General features: G+C 44.6%; 2 protein-coding genes across 2 annotated transcripts in view; one reads left to right on the forward strand and one right to left on the reverse strand.

Annotated features, from left to right (window-relative positions):
- The first annotated feature begins 6693 nt into the window (after positions 1 to 6693).
- Positions 6694 to 12494, forward strand: LOC135391648 (calumenin-A-like). Its single transcript, XM_064621974.1, has 5 exons — positions 6694 to 6950; positions 9361 to 9491; positions 9555 to 9788; positions 11027 to 11313; positions 11925 to 12494. The coding sequence occupies exons 2-5, from the start codon at positions 9362 to 9364 to the stop codon at positions 12189 to 12191; spliced, it is 918 nt and encodes a 305-aa protein (XP_064478044.1). The 5' UTR covers positions 6694 to 6950; position 9361; the 3' UTR covers positions 12192 to 12494.
- LOC135391647 (TATA-binding protein-associated factor 172-like) overlaps positions 12365 to 18574 on the reverse strand; it is an 84227-nt gene continuing 78017 nt past the window's right edge. The window contains exons 35-37 of the mRNA XM_064621973.1: positions 16250 to 16457; positions 16057 to 16148; positions 12365 to 13419 (exon numbers count right to left, since the gene is read on the reverse strand). Coding sequence (XP_064478043.1) covers positions 13161 to 13419; positions 16057 to 16148; positions 16250 to 16457 — 559 coding nt within the window. The 3' untranslated portion in view covers positions 12365 to 13160. The remainder of the gene's footprint in view (positions 13420 to 16056; positions 16149 to 16249; positions 16458 to 18574) is intronic.

Genomic DNA, 18574 nt, shown 5'->3' on the forward strand with positions numbered 1-18574 from the left:
TTACACCTATCGAAGCGAAGCAGTAACCTCCTATCCTGCATGACTTTTGCGACTCGAGCATCCTTTTCCCCATTCCTACACTCGAAAAATTTGACGCAATCCTGAAACCACGTGGTTCACACAAACAAGCGGGAGAGCTGCAGACCATGCAGCAGACGACGCTGCCGGCGATTTTCTCCAATGAGGTTTGAGCATGACGTCATACTCAATGTCCAATCGGGTGGAGGTGCATTCCTCCCGGCAAACGCTTGTCTCAGTTTAGCCCTAAAGGGACAGTCCGGGAAAACCGGAAGTTCATTTTTTCCAACTGCCACGGAAGCTTACATGCTGGGTGGAAAGTTTCAGCTCACAAAATGGCGTGGTTTTCGAGATATCGAATAAAAAATACTCCTCTGAAGACATCCGGTTTCGTTTTTCTCCCTCGCATATTCCTTGCCCCAAGGATCCTCTATGTATGTCAGCTGTCACGTGAGCATCACGTCCCCAATGGACAAAGTGGAGCGGAGGACTGCGCCGTTGCTGGGAATGCAGAGAGGTGTTTTTGTCTATGAGTGTACTGAACAGAAGGCTACATCGTGATACCTGTGTTTACATTGACGCTACTCTGCATTTTAGTCTACATAAAGCGTGATTGCTACTCAACAACATCATAATGGACAAATGCTAGCACGCAACAATAAACTATCGCGCAAACAGGCATGCGCAAGTCACGTGCGGCATTGCTCTTATGCACGTCACGCGAGAGCTCGCTGCGGCCTTTACTCGGGACCAACTAGAAAAAAGTCATAGAAAAAAGTCGATTATAAATCGTGCGATACGATTTCTTCTGAAATATTTTGCACAGTTGTTGTGAGGAGTATTAGAAATCATAAGGCGGTGTTTCCCAGACCTATGTTTTCGACCGGACTGTCACTTTAAGGGCACGTGTGGTCGCGGTAACCTAAATTCCGATGACGCGGTGACAGCGAACCATACTGCGTAGTTTTGACAATTATTATTTATGGATGTGTCATTACCAAATTTTTGGCCAGTTCGTCGTTTCGCTCCGCTCTTATGCGTGAACATTGCCTCAGCTCATGAAAAAGGAAAGAAATGTTGCTGCTTTTGTTCTACTCCTCGCACTGAAATAAATCATTTAAAATAATTGTACTGTGTGTGTATGTTTCGTTTTTGTAAGGGTTCCGGGACGTTTGGTTGAAAGCCGTTTGATCGAACACCGTTTGATCGAAATGGCAGCGGTCGTTTGACCGATTTTTTTATTCGTTCGCTTGGAGCGTTGATGAAACAAAACAGAAGAAGAAAACAACAAAAGAAAGCTTCAGTTCTAAATGCTGTTATCCTAAGGAATATTTCACTATGTGTAGTCCGCTTGCCCATAAACACATGCCTCACCCTAATCCACTTTTTCGCATCTTGAAGGCGATCCGATGGCGTGGGTTGTTCACCCTATCCTATTCGACAACTTGATAGGTTTCTCCTCTCTGACAGATAGTGACTAAACATGGCATACATGCCTTTCACGCTTAGTCCCCCAACACTTGTCAAATAATAATTGATGTCAATTCTCAAATAATCAACATTTTTGACAAATATATAAATCAAATAAATAAATGATATTTTTGAATGATTTATTCGCGTCGAACGAGGACAAATTTTAACAACGTATTATTAATGTTTGTAGTTAACTGACCATGGTTTGGAGAAACGACAGTTTTAGTTTATTTACTACATCACCATTACCTATTTGTTGTGGTTTAGTTTATTTACTTTCCGCCTATGTGCAAGTGAATCTAAATTTGGTTCATCCAACATACATGTAACCGAAGAATCCCTTCGAAACCTAGACAATATAAGCCGGGGAGCAGATCTTTGTACTTTGTCTTTTTTTTTTTTTTTTCATGGCGTGGATGTGTAGGTATCTCAGACTGCAGATGCATACTCTAAACAAGGTTGAACAAAGGCTTTATATGGCTGTTAATATAATATCTTTCTTTTATACTATGGCGAAAAATCCTTCTTAGCATTCACAGACTTCGAGTGCCTTTCGCGCACATATCACTATCCCATTTCGGATCGTTCCCTTTGAATTTGTCGCCATCAATGAAAAGGGTGCCCAGGAGAAGCAGAGACTATTGGCTGCTCCCAACTTGAGGCCATTTTCTTCAATATGTGTCCTACTGGTTCGCGGGACACTTCAGCATTGTTCTATTCAATTCAATTCAATTTAATTCAATTTTATTTTCCTTTCGGATGGGAGAGAGTAAAAAGCCAGAAGGCTGTGCTGTTCGTGGATGACAAAGGTCTGCAAATAACCAGTGGTCTACCCTCTTTAGCTGAAAAAAAAAAAGAAGCAAGAAACAAAAAAACAGAGGACACTGATTGCCTGCTCCGTATGCTAGACTCAAAAGTTAAAGGTAAAAAAAGTGCTAAGGACACGCTGCAAGCTTTGAACTACCCTTCGAACAAACGTCTTTCGAACAAACGGCGTCGATCAAACGGATTTCGATCAAACGGCTTTCGACCAAGCGGCGTTCGATCAAATGGGCGGACACCTTCCGTAACTACTTTCAAAAAGAAAAAAGAAACGAAACACACAGTACAGTTATTTCAAATGATTTATTTCTGTGCGAGGAGTATAGAACAAGCAGCAACATTTCTTTCCTTTTTACATGCTTTTGTAACTACTTACAAAACAAAACACACACACACACAGTACAATTATTTTATTCCGTGACTACTTACAACAAGAAAGAAAAAGACACACACACAGTGCAATCATTTTAAACGATTTATTTCAGTGCGAGGAGTAGAACAAACGCAGCAACATTTATTTCCTTTTTCATGAGCTGAGGCAATGTTCACGCATAAGAGCGGAGCGAAACCTCGAACTGGCCAAAAAGTTTGCAATGACACATCCATTAAGCATAATCGTCAAAACTACGCAGTATGGTTCGTTGTCGCCGCGTCATCGGTATTTAGGTTACCTCGACCACACGTGCCCTTACCGAGCGCCAATGTTGCGACTTGCGAGAGCAGAGGCTGCGGGTCAGCTTCAAGGTCGTAGCTAAGCAAACGACAGCAGATCACATATCCCGAGCCGAGCTAGGGAGCCTCCATGGGTTGTTGCGGCTTCTCCGCTTTTCAGGGAGGAGACACCCTTTAACCAGGGTTGCCACCGGGCCGGTATTATACCGGCACGGCCGGTTATTTGCTCGCTGTGGCGGTTGCCGGTAGGAAGGTGATACCGGCAGCCTTTTGCCGGTATTTGTGACTCAAGACCTTTCATAGGGGCTTTTGCGGGATTTTCGCTCCGACATTCCAGTACTTGAATAAATCTGGAGCACAGACCCAACTCCGCGCAGTCACCAGTTGTTTCCTTAGTTATTCATTATTATTATCATTATTATTACACGCAGGAACACGTTTCCTCGTATTGTCTTGAGCTCTCTCTCTCTCTCTCTCTCTCTCATTTTCTGTGTGTGCTCTTCCATCCCTCTTCCACTTCCCTTTCCTGCGATCTTTTCCCTTTCCCTCTATTCCACATCCTCTCCCTCAGCCGGTATTTTTCACTACGAAAGGTAGCCTTTCCTCCTCGCCCTCGCGCGGAGCGCGCATTTTGACTCCCAACTTGCTAGCGCTGCCCATTGCCCGCTGTGCATTTGCGCGTTCGAGCGGCCATCCGGAACGTGTACACGCAAGTGATTGCATTTCTTCTGTATCTTAGCGTCATTGCACGTTTTGGGAACAAATATCGCAACTCATCCCCCCGGAATTTAAATCCAGCGTGCAACAAGCGTGTCAGAACTGCCTCTTTTACTGCTTTCACGAGTCATTTGTTTCTCTCGTTGCATCGGTGCTTGCGTCTGGAAGAAGATTATTGCACTCTTTACAAATCTCGGGTAATACCAGTGTTCCATCTCATTTTTTCTGCGTGTACCACGTTCGGGTCACAGTTCTTTTGCATCGGACTTTACGCATGAAAGTGTTCCGTCTCTATTTTTTCTATTTATTTGAGAACCACTGCTACGGCTCAGTTCATCTCCGTATTGTTGGAGAAAGGGATGAAGACAGCGACCTGGAGGATATATTTATCGAAGAGATAACTGGTGCCGAGTGCGATATCCTGTCACATATCGGCGGGTTTGATCTGAAAAGTGCACTGAAGTCGACGAGGTTATGCCAATCATGCAACGTCGGATTATGTGCAGAATCTCCGGAAAGCCACAACAAGTTCACTGCGCTTCGTGAACACGTACGTGGTGCAATGAATCTTCGGTATATTTCGGGCAGCGTAGCACATTTCTTCGTACAATGTGAAGAGGCATTAAGTGCACCTGCGACAGGAGCATGTCGGTAAAACAACGTCGTTTTCAAGCAAAACGGGAGCTGGCGTTGAACATATTTCTGTTGTCTGTACACATTCCCATGTTTACTGTTGTAATTCGTTGGTCGAGACACGACTGCGTGTGCAGCCGCAGTGACGATTAGACAAACGTTACAAAGCATATTAACAACATATTTTACAACCCATGACCAGCTCTACTAGCATATATGACAGTTTTGCTACGCTGGTATATCCTTCATTCCGCTTTTACCCTCTTCCTGTCGCGAAAAATCGAGAAAAACGCAACCCCGCCGCTGACGCCCAATGCGATGTGGGAGTCAAAATGCCGACGCTCGTAACAGACGACGGAGTTGTCGCCTCCCTGAAAAGGGGACGCACATGGAGGCTCCCTAAAGCCGAGCGCTACCGGTGCGCCATCTGTTAGGCAAGAACAAAGGCCGCAGCGCTCCGCCTTCCGAGTCCTCCTATTGGCGCGCATTTTGGAGGCGGAGCCTCCCTCGCTCTTGGTCAGCAAAGTCAAGGATAGTCCTTTCGCCTAATGAGGACCAACATGGCCCCACGAGTCCTCATCCTCACGTGCCCTCACCTCATGAGGGCACTCATGGCCTCACGACCCCTCATCCTCACGAGCCCTCGCCTCGTGAATACCCTCATCGCCTGACGTGTCTTCAAGTCGCTAGGAGGCACATGAGCCTCAAAAGAACTTTCCATCATGTTCACATGAGACGCTTGCGTTGAGCTACTGCGCCTGTAGTTGGTACTAATGATACTGCGCGGCATTAAACTGTTTATAGTTTTTCGTGCTGTGCTTGGATAAATTTGGTAACAGTTGTTACTGTCACAGTGAGGTTTAACGTTAGCGTTTGGCATCAGCAAAGAGGAGCACGAGCCCATCACATCATCTGTGAGGTCCCCCACGAAAGGCCTCACGGCCTCATCCGTGAGGTTCCTCACAAAGGGACTCACGACCTCATCCGTGAGGCTCCTCACGGAATACGTTGTACCCTCACGCATTGATGGCCTCACGACGACTGCCCTCATGAGGGCCCTCAAGGTGGGCCTCATGAGGAACAATGCCTCACGACTGTCCTCGTGAGGAACATTCAGCGTGGTCTGGCCTCACTCACCCACACCTCATGATCGTGAGGTGAGGGTGAGGCGTCTTCATGAGTGAGGACGCCCAGCTATGCTCACAGCTTTTTAAAGAAAAATTTTGTGTCCAGTAAAAAAATTAAAAACAATTTCTTTAAACATTCAATCATCCATTATGAATGCGAATTAATTCCATAGCAATTTTCAATGTGGGCGAAGTTTGCCACACAGCACGCTCCCAGCCAACCATCATCCCGATTGACGACGTTCTCTCCCTTGTTTTGATGAAAACTGGGGACGTACGTCATTTCTGTGGCAATTATGAACTGCCACAAAAATGGCGTACGCCCCCCGTTAAGTTAGTTATTGAATATAGCCACAAGGTACTATTTTTTATTTGTCCGTAGTCAGGAGATGTATTTGTTTGACAGACAGTGCGGATGAACATGTCTGAGAAGATTGCAAGGTAAAACGTCTTTGAATTGGAGCAACACCGATCCATTTTTCGAGATAATACCTTTATTCGTGCGTGTGTGCATATTACGGGACATAGTAATAATTTTTTGTTCGTTGGATTTTTAGTAAAAAATGATTGGCCTGCTGACCTTGACCTTCTGCTGTCCCACATTTCCCCGCAAACCTCTAGTTAAAAAGTAATGAGGAATTTTATGTAATTATTAAGCTAGTAGTTACATGCTCTCGTCGAGTATAGTGTCCGTCAGGCCGTATAACTGAGCCTGTAATGAGCTACTCTCATAACATTTTTTATTAAAAATCCGTAACGGATAAAAACATTTTGGGTAGCACTTCCCCTATTCCAATAGTCTCGTGCGTTCATTCGTCAATACACGACGTTTATGGGCTTATGCATCAATCGTGATGAATAAAACGATATTTGGAAAAATTAGTTTTCCAAAAGACTCCCCAGAATGACTCCCCATCGAGGATGAAGAATATGGATGGCGTAGAATCTTCCTTGGTGGATAACGGCCAGCGTCTGAGGAAGAAGACAGAGACACTACCGATATTTTTGAAGAGGCGTGATGTGTATTTTTTTTTATTCATCATTACTTTGTCATCTACAATAAATCCCACACCTTGCGTAACAACGTATAGTCGTTCTAAACAGCGCGGTTATTTTGCGTTGATGTTGAACCGATGCGATGTTACAGCAGACGACGCATAAGTCGACGTTTGAAAACTGGCGCCATCTATTTAAGATAGGCTCAAACAGATTTTTTTTAAACATTCATCTCTGAATGGTATCGCGCGTTGCTCGCGCCCATACCTATGCTTTCAAACAGCTGCAGCAGTTCTGCGACGATTTAGTGTAATGTGTTCAAGCTCTACGCTCGATAAGCGAACTTAGCAGCCCGAGCCACCCGAGCGGTGAAAGATTGTGACGTCAAAAACCAACCTGACCGGTACACGTGGCTCTTACCGGTCTGCCAGTCCTGTCAGTACGGTCAGTGTACCTCGTCTGGGACGGACGTATCACGGAGTGTTCTCGCAGGTGAGCTAATCTTCTAGCGTATACCAATGCAAAACAGTCTCTCATCTCTGTTTATCGGGAGCATAATGTACGCGAACATAACATATGCTGCGAGCGTAAACATATGTGACAGAAGTTTACGCGCAAATTTTGAAGTACTAAAACGCTGCTGCACCGGTGATCTATGCTCTGCCACATCCACTGCAGTAGAATGTAAGCACATAGGATGAATGAAGTGGGAATGACAGCAATGTAGCGCAACCTGCACAGCGCAGAACGATCAGACGCGCAGAAATCGTCAAGCGATGATATCGTTGCAAAAACAATTGTAAGTTTAATTCTGCTAATTCTTTTCTGTTGCCCTCAAATGGACTAAGCACACGCATTTTTGCTTCGCACGTTCTTCATCTATCTCTTTTGTTAATTGTTTACAACGGGACTGGGGATGTCCGCCTGCAAGTGAAGAGTTACGCGACTTCAATCAAACGGTAAAGTTCGAACAGTACAGGAAGTAGCGAACACATAAAAAGCGACACATCAGAAATGCTGAATCAACAAGGATGTGGAAGCTAGGTGTCCTGCAGCGTGAAACAGTCGGTGAAAAGTTTTCTCGAGTTTCAACAGGATGACGCCGTTGCAGCTTGACCACGCGGCCAACGGTGCAGGACGACCCCTCGTTGACCCTGGCCGCTATGCGTTCAACGTGGAAGCTGAGGGCGAAGGCGACTTTAGGAGACGTGTCGTTTCAGTTTCCAGTTTTTAACGCGACCACCGGTTATCGTAAACTCCAGTCACGTACAACATGTACTCTTTTTTGTCGCCGTTACCTGGCCGATTCTCCAGTTGGCTTCTTTGCGAGCAGGAAGTATGCCACTTAAAATTTGCTTATCGGTCAGCATAGACCGGGCACCCGAAACTCGACCTTTTTTTTTTTTTTTTTCTTTTAATCGCATCAACCATATTCAAGGAAATTGGAACTATCTGATAGTGGTATGCTGTGGACAGGCATGAGTTGTTCTTTCTGATGCAAGGGATTTGTCGCTTGCATTGCAAAAAAAAAAAAAAAAAAAAAAGTTGCGGATCGTCACCAAGAGATAAAATTCGTTCTTCTACATTTTGCAAATTGATTTAGTGCTAACTTACAAACTACTGCTTTTTTTTTTTTTTTAAGGTGGTTGACAAGGCAAATTTCAGCATCGATCTAGGAAGCACTTTGCATTTAAGTTACACCTTGTGACTAATAATTTTGTTTTCTTACTTTTAATTCCTGATCGCCCGCACTGCAAAAAGAGTTGTGGATCGTCACCAAGAGATAAAATTCGCTCTACTGCATTCTGCAAATTGGCTTATTGATTTAACTTACAAACTGTTTTTTTTTTACCTTTTTTTTAAGGTGGTTGACAAGGCAAATGTCAGCATCAATCTAGGAACCACTTTGCATTTCAGTTTCACTTTATGGCTAATAATTTTGTTTTGTTACTGTCTGACCGCTCTTGATTAATTTTTCAGCCTTTTTGTCTTCCTGAGTTTCTTGCTTTCCCGTTTTTCTCAGATACACACGCGTGTATTCAGCTGGCAAGGCAATAGTTGTCTGATTTAGTTATGTGCACTTTAAACACCTGGCTAGTGAATCTCACAGCTGGCGATCACAGCCACAGCTAATTAGTTTAAGCTTCATGTACTACAGCTGCAGGACTGAAAGAGGATGATATATATCTTGGACCTCCTGCTCGTCCATCTGTCCATGCTTTTTTTGCCAATCATGCATGCAGGAAACTTCATATTTTACAGCACTCAATCACATTAGCTTGCAGACTTGAGGTCCAAAGGCATGTTAAGATGTTTTAAAAATAAAATTGTATAATTGCAATCATTTTCATCCCAAGAGACTGAATGTCTTGGGCATGGACCATTGTCCTTTAACTAAAGATTGGCCACCATGGTACTGACACAAGTGGGGCTTCTTCCCTACATCTGTCACCTCCTTCATCAGGAGCATCGTGAAATAGCCATGAAATAACAAAAAAAAAGGCGAATTATCCCCTAGAAACTGTTAGAAAAGGTTCAGGCAGATGAACGTCCTATAGAGAACTTCCAAAAAGTGAAGTGGTGCTGATCACCTCTGGTAATGAAACACCATCATCATCAAAATAGCCATTTTTGTTGAAGGAATGGCCATTACACTGTCCAAGCTTGTGGCTTGACTGGCTTGCGCAGTGATAAGCCCAGGGATGCCTATAATTGCATTTAATAGAAGCATCGTTGCAGGTGCTTCCTCTGCATAGCAGTTGAAACACTTACTGTGAAACACAAGTGTGCAATTTCAGTATTTCGACACATTAATTCTCGTATACAGAATTTTTGTGTGCTCTTCGAGTTTGCAAAAATTGTTAAGGGTTTTACAGTATTTCATATCTATCCATGCATTTAGAATGAAGAACCTTGCGTTGTTGCTCGTTGCCGTACTGGCATCTGCGGTGCTCGCAGATGATGCAGCAAAGCAGAAACAAGACACTCAGACAAACACCCAGCAACAACAGTACTACCAGCCTCCTGACCCTGGTAAGCTGACCAGCAAATGCTGCTCAGTACAGCGCGCTTAGTACAGAACTTGCATTTTCTCAGAACTCGTGAAGAAACACTTGGAAAAACTATTCGACGAGGAACTGGACACTGACAAGGACCGCTATGTCACCTCTGCGGAGCTCCGTGCCTACCTGAAATTGTTCCACAGCAAGCTGGTCTACGACAACATCGACAAGCAGTGGCTGTATTTTGACAAGGAAATGAATGAAGTGGAACCTGGAAAGAAAGTGCTCAAGTGGGAGAGCTACAGCAAGATCACCTTTCCTGAGAAGGGTTAGTGCATTGCAGATGATTTTCTTTGCATAATTTTTTTTATAAATTTTGGACGGTCACATAGGCGCCAACTGCGGGGCGGCAGAACTTTCCCAGGGGGCAAGGCCCCTCCGAAAAGTCTACCCAGCTCGCACTCGAGATGAATCTTGGAGAGGGACATCCGAAAAATCACATGCTTCATGCAAGTGAACACGATAGCCTTATAGGAATTTGCCTAAGACAGAATTTTAGGCACCCCGTTTGAGTACTGTGCATGGCGTGGGCGCAAACGCCTCAGGTTAAGGGGTACTTCAGTTTGCACAGTGCTCGAACAGGGTGCCCAGGATTCCGTCCAATGAGGCAAATCCTTACAAGACTGTCACGTTCACTTGCATGAAGCATGCAAAAGGGGGGGGGGGGGGCACTGTGCCTCAGCCCCCTCCGACGGAATGAAATCTCTCCGCCTATGGACATTCGTGCTGAAGGGCGGAAACCTCGCACTGTTATATTTGTCTGTACTAATGCAATGATGAATGATTTAATTAATCATAGCATTATAGGAGAGTGCACTAATTATGTGTGACAATAAATTTCATCTCGACACACGACTACCGTCATGCTCTAAAGCATTCGAGTTCACGTTCCCGGTACAGCTTGGGACAAAAGTTTACGGAACAAGAATGGAACGTGGCGTATTTCTTCATCGGAGCAGCGCCCCGCTATCAGGAAGAAATCGAATAAGAAACGGGTAACCGGCTACTCTACCCTTCTCTCAGTAGGTGTGTCCGCTCCTGTTTGCTGCTAGGGTGCGACACCCCGGTGTTCTGTAAACTTTTGTCCCAAGATGTACATGTGCGTCATATGCATGGGGTGAAAAGCACCAATATTGTGGCAGCTAAGTTGGCAGTGCTTTAATTATGCGAGTGTATTAATCCGTGGGAGTAAATGGAATCAGGGCGGTCTTTAAAACCCTGGCCTTTCTTTTGTCTGTTTGCAGTCTTCTGCAAACAGCCACAAATTGCTGCGTTGTGCACTCTCACTTCATGGTGCATTTCAACAACATGTTCTTATGGGATCAATTACATTTAATTAAAATTAAAAAATAGGTGGATTCATCACCCACAGAATTCTGCTATTCCCACGCCAACCCTCTCCCAGTCAAAGAAACAAATAGAATAGAAGAAAGAGTAAGGAAAGCACCACGTTGCATTGTGCAAGGTCGTTACAGATGCCAAGTGTGATTTCTCTGGTATTTGCAGACCTGGATGAACCGGGAGAGGATGGCACGACCGCACGTCAGATGCAGGAACGTACAGAACGTCGCTGGAAAATGGCCGACGCGAATGGAGATGGGGCTCTGGACAAAGCAGAGTTCAAGAACTTCCTTCACCCCGAAGAGGACGAGAAGGCTCGCCATGTGGTAGTCATTGAGGCTACAGAGCTGATGGACAACGACAAGAACGGGGATGTCTCTCTGGCAGAGTACATGACCCACCTCAAGAAAGTTTCTGGACCTGAAAAGGGCAAAGAAGCAGCCTGGGAACAGGTGAGCTTGTGCTGGAAGCATTTAGAGGTGGCGATTAATGGTAATGAGAGTAATGGACCAAATGGACCAATGGACCTTGAGAGTAATGGACCAAATGCTACATTCTTTGAAGAGTTACGAGTAGTCTAAAAAAGGAATGAGTTCTTCAAGAAGTTACTGGAGCTCAGTAATGGACCAAATGGACCAATGGACCTTGAGAGTAATGGACCAAATGCTACATTCTTTGAAGAGTTACGAGTACTTTGACAAAGTTGTCTAAAAAAGGAATGAGTTCTTCAAGAAGTTACTGGAGCTCACAAGCAACGAGTTAAGTTAACGAAAAAGTAACCTAGTTACAGCAACGAGTTACTCCAACACTGTATAAAGACATAACGTCAGTATGTGGCAGCTTTTCAAGTTCTAACCCACGTGCTTCCGAATTCTGGAACTCTGCGAACTTTTGCAAAGTCAAACATACAGGGGGTTCGTGACATCACTAATCTTGTGGTACGCGGATGATGAATTCTTGCGCAGCAGAGGTGAAACTAGGATCTATATGCTGCTGTAATATACTGTCACGCATGTCCTTCTAGGTGGGATAGTCACCTGTGTTTTACGTACGTTGCTTTCAGGCCCAGCAGAGCCACTTCTCCACCTACCTAGACAAGGACAAGGACGGCGTGCTCAACGAGTCCGAGATGAGGGACTGGGTCCTGCCAACGCACGACCGCGAGGAGGGAGAGGCCTGGAGGCTCATCTCTGTTGGAGATGCAAACCAGGACACCAAGCTGACAAAGGAAGAAGTGACAGCCGTGCCAGATTATTTTATGGGTATCCTTCCCCACGAGTTCTGGCAGCAGGAGGGCCACGCTGGCTCGGTCAAGCACGACGAGTTTTAGGTGTGCTACGGAGATGTGACATTGGAAGAAGCATTTGTGGATCGATGTGCAATCCTTCTATGTGGATCTGATAGGTCAGTGTTTTATTTATGCTGCACTGGAAGGACTCCAGTGGTAGATACTCAAGCAGAAAAGAATGCTTTGTTTTTCTTGAACAAATGCCGAACAAAATGTGGGATGTCATTTATTTATTGGACCTCATCATTTTGCTAGAGAACAGGCAGGACGGCACCGCTCTGGTTTATCTGGGCGGAGTTCATGCAGTGCGCTGACCAATAAAAAATATTTTCTACCGTTCAGAAAGTGTGTAGAGTTTTCAACATGAAATGTAACAAATACACAGATACAGATATCCTTTACGTGAAAAGGAGATTGAGTACAGCCAAAACTGAATGGCTTTGGCACCAAGCATTAGAGAAATTGCTCTGGTGGCACACTCAATGTTTGAACGACTAAGACTCGTTCACCTTACGCAGCAAGGTGTAAAATGTGTGCATTCAGAGAGCAAAACAGGAGGGATGAGACTGCTACAACATTTACACCTAAGACAATACATGGAGATGTGTATCGTCAAGCTCTGCCCGTGCACCTTGCACGTAATGAAATAACAGCTACATCAGACAACACAACAGCTCAACAATCGTTCACAAGTAACAAGGACAACATCCTGCGCAAAATTCATGCACATTCCATAACTCTTCCATTACCCTTTTCCACAGGACATTTACAGATCTCAATACGGAGCAAACATTGTCTGTCACACAGTATGTTTTCCACTTTATATAAAAGGATCTCTCGTGTCATACAAGTATAATCACAGGGCAAGCCCACCTCCCTGACTCAGCTGCCACCGTTAAGGTTTCCACCATGTGTCCAAAGAAACAGACGCCTAGTGTCGCGCATCGGGCAAAAAATAAATATACTATGACTCTAAACACAATTTATGAACAGACACAGTCACGTCGTTGGTTACTTTGGCTTCAACGTGCTCAAAAAGCACGAAAGATCGTATTCCGAATCGTACTTGGACGAGTCCCAGAGCTCGGGTAGAGTTTCCAACAGGCCACGGATGCTCCGCGTGGACGAGGACCCGGCGCGATCCGTCGTCTTCGCTCCATCCTGGTCCAATGTGAACAGGTCGAGCAGCTGATCTGTTCCCATGGTTTGTAGACTGCTGTTCTCTTGCGTGATAACTGTGTTGGCGATTGTCAGTTTGAACTTCTGCAAGCTGCGAGCAGGAGGAAAGAAAAAGGCTTCGATACAGGTTTCAAAGCAGAAACAAAAGCTTGTAAGATGGCTTTTACATTTCAGTAACATTGTGAATGATGAAATCAATTTCGTCTCGTATGTGCCTTGGATTATTGTTATACTATTATCTTTTGTCTGTGATGCCGGTGCCGAAAGCCATGCCACCGCCGTGGTGTCACCTAGAGGTACGGTTTGGAAGTTTTAGAGAAGTCTCGCCTAGGATTCCAATTACCCATCCAATCCAAGTGCACAATCCAAACCGGTGGTTTTCAAGTTGCCACCGTAGTGCCGAAATTTTTTTTTAGTATAGTAGACGGCAGTATAGTACAGTCAGGTGAAGCCCACTTCATGTTACAGCCGTTTTTTTTTTTGTCCATTCTGCAAGTCGGCTTCACATAATTGTACTCGAGTGTTAGGTGAAGCCCGCTTTACACTGCTTACAGTATTCTGTCGCTAAAGTCTACAACTTCTACGACCTCATGGACAACACTGTACTCTGGGCACCACATGTTCCAGTAAACGTACTCCCAACTTTCAGAGCTATGTTCAGTAACAGATGGAAATATGTGCAGTTTCTAAAAAAAAGGTACAGTAATGATGATACATGACGTAAACACAGAAATGAGGAGATGCACACAAACAGGCTGCATGGATCATGTTGACTAACTCTCTCAATGCAGTTCATCCCACTAATGCCGTCTACTATACAGTGACCATACACAACACAGTGTTATGCTGCATGAAAAGGCTCACAAGTTTGGAGCAGAACATCAGTGAATGGGAACAACACTACAACATATTTCACTATGAGATATTCAAAATTATTAGAGGTGTGCGAATATTCGAAATTTCGAATACAAATCGAATATTTGCGATATTAGATTGCTGTGTCAGACAGACATGTCATTGCCCTTTACTTCTATTCTGTCTGTTTCACCAGCAGTTTACAGTGCCAACACAGGTGTTCACTGTTCATGAAAGATTTTTTGAAATGAGTTTTTTTTACAGTTTTCAGCTTGCCTCATGAGAACAGCACACTGTTTCATTGTAAAAATAATTTTATTGTACACGTGCATATAAGCATGTATGCCCTATGCTAAGCCAATACATTAATACATATTCCTCATTAGCGCTTCGGACATTTTTCTAACGATCAGCAGAACACAACTGTGACAATGCTTGTTTTCGGGGCTTAATTAACTTAATTGACTCTTAGAAGCCGTTATCATGACGTGATATTCGATATTCGATTCGTATTCTAAAATTTCAGTATTCGCACACCTCTAAAAATTATTCGAACTGTGCCTTTTCTGATTATTCAAATTCGATTCAACTTCTGAATAAATTACAGTAAATCTCGGTTATAACAGCCCCACTTATAACGAATCTTCGGTAATAACGAATGCCTCACGAACGACCGTCAAAATTTGTATTGAGTCTATGGAAATTGCCCCCGCCTATTATGAACGAATTGCCAGGGAGCCTTCGGTTACTGCGACCGAAAGAGCTCCCTCGACCACTGGAGAAGGCGAGCGCGCGACGTCAGACGCCCGCGGATTTGTCAGGCGCCGCTTGCACGTGACCTCGCTTTGCAGCCAATGCGCTGTCACCATCAGCGCGCGCTGCACGTGCACCCGTTTGGCCGATGATTAAGGCGTCATGGATACAGGTGAAGCGGGAAACTTTGCGAAACTGCTTCAGAAAAGCTGGATTTGTTCATCAGGCACTGGCTACAGACGCCGATCGTGAAGTGGACTTTGGGGTGCGTGATACCGACACAGAACTTTAGGACAGAGCAACGGCTGCGAATCTGACTGACGGCTGTCAGTCTTTCGAGGAGTATGCGACAGCAGATGACGACGCACAGGCCGTCGCGGACTTTAGTGATTCGGACATCATTGCCGACGTGCGCCCGCCGCCAAACGAACTTTCCGGTGACGATGATGATGACACAGTGTCTTCCCCTCCTTACATTTTAACTACAGCGGAGGCACTCAAGTACGTTGCTTCGCTCCGCGATTTTGTGTACGCGAAGGCGCTCGCCGCGGCCCACCTGGACCACCTTGATGACTTAGAAAACGCCGTGATCTCCGCAACTGTGTATAAACAGGCGCCATTAACGATGTATTTTCAATGAACGGTATACATGACTCATGTTTCTTACACTGCTGGCCTTTTGGATCAAATTTTTTGTCCATTCCATTTATAGCGAACTTCGGATATAATGAACGGGTTGCGCGCGACCGTCGAGTTCGTTATAACCGAGATTTACTGTATTCTGATTCGACTCGCAATGGAAATTTTGCTATTCGCAAGCTCTAATTATAAGTAGAGCCTGAAGTTTTAGGGTTTAACCCGATTCTTCGCCGAATTTGCAACCCGAACTGAAGGTTGCCTCATTAGGGTGAAACCCGATTTTTACCCATCAAATTGCCCTCACTGAGACATCTGTAGGAATGCATACTAACTTGTTTGGCAGCAAATGCTCTTACCAAAGTGAGGTGATACGAACTGGGGGAAAAAAGTGGGTTCTAACGGGTTTAACCCAAAGACGCAAGTCTCTACGAATACACAGGCACCACGGCATAAGACATCTACAGAATATTCTGTGGCCTACCCCATTATCTTCTCTTCGAGGGTTCCGCGTGTAATCAATCTGTAGACGTTGACTACTTTCTTCTGGCCAATCCTGTGTGCTCGGTCCATGGCCTGAAATTATTCGATCAATTACAGCTTGCTAATCTGCACACTGGTCGACAGACATACAGCGTCCACGTGTCGTGCTCGAACGTATCCTCGAAAGAGCTTACCTGCAGATCTTTCATTGGATTCCAGTCATGCTCAACAAAGATGACGGTGTCCGCACCAGTCAGGTTGAGCCCGAGTCCGCCCACCTGCGTCGTCAGGAGCAGGACGTCTATCGAAGGGTCGTCGTTGAATCGCTGAACGAGTGCGTGTCTCTGGCCCGGTGGAACGCTGCCATCCAGGCGCAGATAGCTTACACTACTCATGTGCATCCTGCGCATTGAAAAAAGAAAAAGATACACATTTGCCAGTGCACCTATTGAAGAAGCTACAGCTCTCATACACATAGAGCCTGAAGTTTTAGGGTTTAACCCGATTCTTCCCTGAATTTGCACGCCAAATTGAAGGTTGCCTCTTTAGGGTGATACCCGATTTTTACCCAGCAAATTGCCCTCGCAGACATTTTGTAGGAATGCACACTGACTTGTTTGGGAGCAAATGCAGTTACATCACCGTTTTTACCAAACCAGTACAGTTAACGATGAAAGATGAAAGTCACTGAAAAGGTTAGCCAGCTGTAGGGATCGAACCCACATCTTCTGGATGCTTCTCTCTTGTTCAGTACAGTTAGTTTGAGTAACTGAGCCCAATGTCTCCCCAAATTCAGCATACTGGAAGTTTTTCCACCCGAATTCGCATGAATTTTAGAGCACATGTTTACTGACCCGATTTTTACCCCCCGAATTTAGAAAAAAATATTTCCCGAAAACTTCAGGCTCTACATACACATAATAAAAGCAAAAAATCCAGAGTGTTCCATGTCTCTACTGCTTTTAAAGAGCAGCGCCAGCCCTTACTGAAAAAATAAAAGTGTTATTTCATTGCATGTCAAATTCTTCATGATCACATAACATTTTCACACACAAAAAATGTACACAATGCACACAAAGGCATATCTGCGGGGTGCGTGGTAGGTGCCTGGTACCCAAAGACACAAAGCACTTTTCCCATTCTCTAGCAGCCCACGTGAAAGACTAGCAGCGTCAATGTTACAATGCGACAAAACGTGAACAAAGTAGAGACGTGCACGAGGACATCATCCAAGACATTGGCAAGGCAATACAAATGTGGTCGTTTAGTATCACAGTCGTCTCTCACTTATCCATAACTCAGTTAAAGGGGCACAAAACAGGTCGACGAACATTTTCCAATTATTATGCCCAATGAAAGAACGTAGCTCACGATATCCGAATATGAAATTCTTTTGCTTCTAGCGGGCGTCTTTAACTCGAAACAATGCCATTCAAAGAGCATAATCTGCGTGAGTCTCTCCTTATCCTTGGAACTGGGTCACATCAACATGTTTTAACGTATAGCAAAACTGAATTCTAGGCGCTGGAAGTGGGGGAGATTTCGCTCTCCTAGCCTATGACAGACCCCAATGAGACAAGCTGCAACTCGCGAGGGAACCGGTTGTGGGAACATTGGGGTGACCTCGCAGAGCAATACAGCACTGAAAACATAGTGCGCACGTGATATAGAATACTGAGGGTTTTTAGTACGGTTTGAACTGGCTATCTTGGATTGGAGAAGTGGGAATATGTTTAGAATTGACCTCACTTCTCGATATTATACACGAAAATTAATGTATAAGCGTCCCGCATTCTAAATGGTTGAAGATGCGCGACGTCAAAATGACGTGTGGCTATTGTCGCCAGGACATCGCAGGGCAGTGTCGTGAGGGCGAAAGAGTGCAGTGAATATTCAGTCGGTTTGGAGCCATTATTTAATTTTTTGCGACAACATTTTTTTGAAAACATTCACCATCAGCAACGTATCACAGTGCACTTAAACAAAGTGTGCTTCGTATACCTGTTTATTGCCCCTTTAACCATAAAAAAGCTTGTTGTCATCAGGTCTGCGTAATCGGGAACAAACCTGCTAACATCAGTTATTTATCTGGTTATGCAGGATTCACTATCCATATCCATACATGAAGTCCTGGGAATAGTGTTCCAGAACAAGTGCGAAGGCAACAAAGGAAACATGCCCGGCCCTGGCATTTGCCAACGTTTGCATTGCCCCTGAGGAACGCCACATCTTGTGTGAGCCTTCTGTCACCTTTGTCATCTCCTGTGATTTTTGACACCTTTTTGGTAAGAGGTCAGCCGGTGGAGACTAGTATCGACAGACAGTAATGAGTGCTCCTGAGACGCACAAGAGATGTACGATTTCTACTGGGCACAAAAAAGGCAATATGTGAGCGCAGGCTATCCAAACCATATAGAAGTGCATAAAACCTGGTCTAGAAATGCACTGGGTGTTGATGTCGGAATGTCATTTTGCAGGAAAAATCTAAAAATATCGAAATTTACAAAATACATTTTTAA

This window comes from Ornithodoros turicata, chromosome 4 (assembly GCF_037126465.1).
Source record: "Ornithodoros turicata isolate Travis chromosome 4, ASM3712646v1, whole genome shotgun sequence".
NCBI lineage: Eukaryota > Metazoa > Arthropoda > Arachnida > Ixodida > Argasidae > Ornithodoros > Ornithodoros turicata.

What these genes read in the sequence shown, in the direction of transcription:
- LOC135391648 (XM_064621974.1), top strand. Translation starts at nt 9,362, where the DNA reads ATGAAGAACCTTGCGTTGTTGCTCGTTGCCGTACTGGCATCTGCGGTG. An exon ending in CTACCAGCCTCCTGACCCTG is followed by an intron (nt 9,492 to 9,554) that starts GTAAGCTGACCA and finishes GCATTTTCTCAG; the next exon opens with AACTCGTGAAGAAACACTTG. An exon ending in AAGAAGCAGCCTGGGAACAG is followed by an intron (nt 11,314 to 11,924) that starts GTGAGCTTGTGC and finishes CGTTGCTTTCAG; the next exon opens with GCCCAGCAGAGCCACTTCTC.